A 6,000-nucleotide genomic window follows, 5' to 3' on the forward strand; every position below is an offset into this window, starting at 1 on the left:
ACTCCCAGCCCCTGTACTTTAATTTCTTAAAATATATTATACATAGATATATATGCATATATTTATAGAATTCTTTTCTGTCATTTGCCCAGAGTAACACACAAGACAGATCTCTCAGAGATGACCCGGGGACAATATCACAGGGCAAAGCTGGCTGTGAGCAGCAGAGGCAAAAATCACAGAGAAAAGGGAACAGACACACAGAACTTTCCTGTGCCAACCCTTTCTGTGGCTCTGCTTGTAATACCAGCTAAGTTTCCTGCAGCTCATACAGCAAGGATAAGCAACAGATCTCTTTGGTAGTATAAGAAACACCCAAAAGGAAAGATACAGTGACCAGCAAAGGCTGGCGCAACAGGAACAGAATGTCTCATAAGGTGAGTAGGAGAGGGCCAGGAGTCCTGGGTGTGTGTGTGTGGCGGGGTGGGGGGGGGAGCTCGCTGTCCAGATTCAAAGCTGACTGCATCTACTGAATAGCAGAACAGTGATTAAAAAATGACATATAAGTTGCTTAGCTACAGAGTTGGGAATGTGGCTCAGTGGTAGAGTGCTTGCCTACTATGCATAAAGCCCTGGGTTTGATTCCTCAGGACCACATAAATAGAAAAAAGCTGGAAGTGCTGCAGTGACTCAAGTGGTGGAGTGCTAGCCTTAAGCACCAAAAAGCTCAGGGACAGTGCTCAGGTCCTGAGTTCAAGCCTCAGGATTGGGAATATATATGCTCTCAATTGGTTACCAGTGGCTTATGCCTATAATCTCATTTACTAAAGAGGCTGATCTTGAGGGTGATGGTTCAAAGATAGTCTAGGTAGGAAAGTCCCTTAGACTCATATCTAAAATTATAAAGAGCTGGAAGTAGGGCTGCGGCTCAAGTGGCAGAGTGCCAACCTTGAGTGAAAAAGCTCAGGGATGAGGGAAGGAAGTGGCACTGTCCACAAAGAAATGTGCTCTTTACCTGACTTATACAACTGCAACCCCTCTATACATAACCTTTATAATAAGCATAAAGATTGATTTTCTCAAAAGCTCAGGGATAGTACACAGGACTTAAGATTCAACGCCAGACTGGCATACGCACACACACACACACACACACACACACACACACACACACACACACACACACAGACTTCATTCTCTTAAACTGTGTCATGATGATAAAAATATGTGGGTTCTCTTGTCTCAATCATGGAGAGAAGATGCAGTAGCACTGATTTTTGTTTTGTCTACTCCATGATGAAGATGAGCTGAGAGTCTGGAACGTGGAAGGTCTGGGTGAAGGTTTGTTACATCATTACATCATGGTTGATGTCATCATCATCATTATTTTGGGCGTGGGGTGGGGATATGACAGCGCTCCCACATTCTTCTCTGGTGGGAGAGATTATTTGATGACTTGGACCAAGTATGGAAGACAAACAGAACAGTAATTGGAGTCCTCACACTATTACTGTTTAAATCAGAATACAAACATCCTAGGGCTGGGAGAAACTCTGCCTCCTGGTACCTCTCCCATCCAGCTACCCCAACTGGGCTCTCGGCATGGTGACTAAGCTAGGTCACCACTGTGCCTTCTCCAGCCAGGTAGGTGTCCAGTAGCACTTACTGGGCTGTACTGGTTCTTGCTGGGAGGAGACCAAAGGACACTTAGTCGTTTTCTCCCTTGCTTGGTGTGAGCTGCTCCGCTCTGTGCTCAGGGCTGGCAGGAAGTCAGGACCACATGGGAGTCCTCTGGTTCTGTAGGTGAGCCTGGCAGAAGGACACACTGCCAGTTGTAGGGCAGGGAAGAAGAATGGGTTCTTATACCAGCTGACCTGAAAGCTCAAGGCTCAGAGCTGCTCATTAGTCGAGTTAGCCTGTGGATCTTAATTACTGGAGACTTGCTAATCTGTAGGGAGAAAATTAATTGCTGGGAAAAATCTGGGCATTCTTTACCCCAGGAGGAAGCAAGGATGTCCTCTTCTGATTTCTAAGTTGCAGGGATTTTATAAAATTTACACACCATATTTAAAGTTGGTGGTATTCTGGGGCTTGAATTCGGGACCTGGGTGCTGGGTCTAAGCTCTCTTGCTCAAGACTTGCACTTTACCACTTATGCCCACAGCTCTACTTCCAGTTGTTTGTTGATTCATTGGAGATAAGGGCTTCATAGACTTTCCTGGCTGGGGCTGGCTTTGAACTGCCAGCCTCAAATCTCAGTCTCCAGAATAAATGAATAAGATTACAGGGGTGAGCCACTGGCACCCGATACTAATGTTTTTAATTAAAAATTATTTTGAAATTAAAAAATCATTACCCATTTATTAGCTTTCCGTGGTTGTACAAAGGGGTTTTCAATTCAACACGACAGCAATAAGAACAAATTATATTTTCTTAGCATTTTCAATTAGTTGTACAAAGGGGTTTCAGTTCCACAAGACAGATTATGAGTCCAATGCGCGCTGACCATTGTCACTCTTTCCATTGAATGTTGTCATTGTACATTTGATTGTTTTCATTTTTTGTGAAGAATCTGTGGTTGAACCCAGGGCTCCGGGAATAGTTCCTGAACATTTTTGCTCAAGGCTAGTGCTCTATCACTTGAGCCACAGCTCCACTTCTGACTTTTGGTTGGTTAACTGGATATGAGAGCCTCACACACTTCCCTGCCTTGGCTGGCTTTCAACTGTGATCCTCAGACCTCAGCCTTCTGCCTGGCTACCTCCCCTGGCTATCACAGAACAGGTCAACCTGGAGAGTCCTCACTCTCTGAACCCAGATATGGAATATACACAGTTCCTTTTGTGTTTTGAAATGAATGCAATTTCCATCTGTTTTCCTCCTTGTCTATGTATAACTCCAAGGAAAACTTCAACTCTTTGACTCTCTGTTGGAGATGGAAATTACCTGTGTCAGTAATGCCTATTCTCCACTGTTTTGAACAGTTTAGATTCTCCTTTATCTTCCAAAGTAATGGGTGTTTCTATGGTACACAACTATTTAGTTTGAAACACTTAGTAGGAAGTTTGATAGCCTGCTGAAACATAGGTGTCTATCTTCAAAGTGCTAGCTTGTGGGCTGAGGACTTAGCTCAGTGAAACAGTGCTCGCCTAGCATGTACTCTGAGATTTAAAAGGAAGCCATGTTTTGTAAAACCAACTTCCTGTTTGGATAGAAAAGATATCTCAGAAATAACCCAATACAGACACAGTTGTGTGTTTCTTGGCAAAAGTAGTACAACCACGTTTTAATGAAGACCAAGGCTTTAACATAGGATATTGAGAAAACCAGCTATATTCTTTCTTCTTCTTTGCTTTTTAAAAATCTTTACATCATCGTACAAAAAGTTGCCATTTAACAGAGCAGTTTATTTGAGTATATGTCTTGATCCCCTTTCAACATTCTTACCTATCTCCCCCTTGCCCACCCCTTCTCTCCCGGTTCTTAATTTTGTAGGACATACATTGGATTCTTTTCTGAATTCTTCCCCTCTTCATTTCTACCATTTTCCCCTTGATCCCTCTCCATCCTTTTAAAGTCCCAGCTTCCTGGTGTTTTATTTTGCTGAACTTTGACCTTGCCCATCTGTGAAATGACACTATTTGAAGTCTACCTTGAATCTGTCATATTTCAGTTAATATGCTTGGCTACTTACATACCACACAACATATTTACTTAACAACTTTCCAAGCTAAATTTAGCTTCCACATATCATGGAAATCATGCATCCTTTTAAAGTTCATTCATATATCTCTTCATAAATCAGTCAAATCCAAGAGGCTGAAAGATCTTGATCAAAGGCCTATAACTATAGAACCACTAGAAAAACGGAACACAATTAAAGACATATTAACACAGGCAGTTAATTCCTGAATTAAAAGGCATAATTGTACAGAAAATAATGGCAAGATTGACAAATGAGAATACAGGAACTTAAAGTAAAGTACAGTAAAGTAATACTAAAAACAGCAAAGTAATGTGCATTAAAGTAATACTAAAAACAATGACAAATAATAGCACAATAAAACAACCACAAAGTCAGACATAACCTTTCTCTGACATTTACATGTTTAACTGGACAAAAATCAATTACACAGACAATTCACAATAAGGATATGGAGAAAGAGGATCACTATGTTTGTGTGAATAAATCGCAGAGAATAAATTGCAATCAGTCAGTTCTTCAGTACTTCAGAAGGTGCAAATGTGTCTGTGATTTGCATGCATCACAACACACTTTTGAATAGACAGGGGTCTTGACTTGGCGATGTTTTCCATAGACATTTATACCCCCTTCCTAGGATATAGCTAGGATGAAATGGTATCTCTAACACAAAGAAAAAATGGTCCATTTGTCAAATGCATTTTTTGTGAGTGTGTGTGTGTGTGTGTGTGTGTGTGTGTGTCTGTGTGTGTGTGTGTGTGTGTCTGTGTGTGTGTGTTCTGGTCCTGGGGCTTGAACACAGGGTCTGGGTGATGCTGTCGTTGAGCCATTTGGCTCAAGGGTGGTGCTCTACCACCTGAGCCACAGCTCCACTTCTGGTGGCTTTTTAATGGTTAGAGATAAGAGTCTCACAGACTTTCCTGCCTGGGCTGGCTTCCAACTGTGATCTTCAGATCTCAGCCCTCTGAGTAGCTAGGATGACAGGCGTGAGCCACCAGTGTCTGGCTTAGAATATTGTCACCATCGCATGAATTTGCCAGAAAAGAATCATACTGTAAGTCATGTGGATGAATGTCAGAGATATTTTCCACATGAAGATGTCAAGTTTTGCTCTTTCTGTGAACCCATAGATCAAAATAGAAAATCTTAGTATGGACGGTGAGCTGCTTTGTAGGCCAGGAACCAAAGAGCTCTCTTGATGTCCCTGTTCCTCAAACTGTAGACAAAGGGGTTCAGCATGGGGGTGATCATGGTGTACACCAAAGAGGTCACCATCACATTCCTGGGGTTGTGAGAGATAGAAGAACTGCAGTAGGTACCCAGGCCTGTACCATAAAACAAGCACACGACAGACAGGTGAGAGCCACAGGTGGAGAAGGCTTTGTATTTCCCCCTGGCTGATGGGACTCTAAGAACAGTAGAAACAATTTGGATGTAAGAATACAGGATCCCTGAGGCTGGAATCCCCCCAAAGAATGCACCAATCAGATAGATGAAGATGTTTTTGGTGGAATTATAATCACAGGCAAGCTTCAGGAGTTGAGAAGGGTCACAGAAGAAACTGGGAATGTCTATATGAGTACAGAAGGTGACTTGTGACACCATCAAGTAATGTATCAGGGAATACAAAAGACTGAAGGATAATGACAGCAAGACTAAGAAACTGCACAGGCGTGGGTTCATGATGATGGGGTAGTGGAGAGGGTGACAGATGGCCACCAAGCGGTCATAGGCCATCATGGCCAGATTCATGCTGTCCAAACATGCAAAAAGACTAAAAAAGGACACTTGGCTTAGACAGCCAGCATAGCTGATGGATATGTTCTGAGTCTGAAGGTTCACCAGCATCTTGGGGATGGTGGTAGAGGTGAATCCAATGTCAGCCAAGGAGAGGATGGAGAGGAAGAGGTACATGGGGGTGTGGAGGGGGTCAGAGCTGATGGCCAGGATGATGAGCAGATTCCCGAGCACAGTGATCAGGTACATGGAGAAGAACAGCCCAAAGAGGATTGGTTGCAGATCTGGGTCCTCTGAGAAGCCCAGGATATCGAATCTTGAAATAAATGTTTTATTTCTAGTTTCCATACAATACAATTCATAGGCCAGTAGATGCCTCAGTTGGGAAAGATCTGGTTTTTGAATAACATCTCTCTGGCACTGTTAGAGGTCAGGATTGTTAGAAAAGAATTTCCATTAATTCACCTGGTCACTGAGGATTTATCACCATTTGTATTCATGTACACACACACACACACACACACACACACACACACACACACACACACATATATATATGGATGATGAAAGAGCCTTATGATGTGTATAACATGCTATGTTAATTTTTGCCCTTTCATTCC

General features: G+C 42.6%; 1 protein-coding gene across 1 annotated transcript; it reads right to left on the minus strand.

The window, feature by feature from the left end:
- Nucleotides 1-4,789: 4,789 nt before the first annotated feature.
- Nucleotides 4,790-5,728, minus strand: LOC150068872 (olfactory receptor 7E178-like). The gene has a single exon (XM_090329392.1). It carries the CDS (start codon nucleotides 5,726-5,728, stop codon nucleotides 4,790-4,792), a length of 939 nt encoding a protein of 312 aa, XP_090185518.1.
- Between the last annotated feature and the right edge of the window lie 272 nt (nucleotides 5,729-6,000).

The sequence above is a fragment of the Megascapheus bottae genome, chromosome 1 (assembly GCF_031878675.1).
Source record: "Megascapheus bottae isolate mThoBot1 chromosome 1, mThoBot2.hap1, whole genome shotgun sequence".
In the NCBI taxonomy this organism is placed as follows: Eukaryota; Metazoa; Chordata; class Mammalia; order Rodentia; family Geomyidae; genus Megascapheus; species Megascapheus bottae.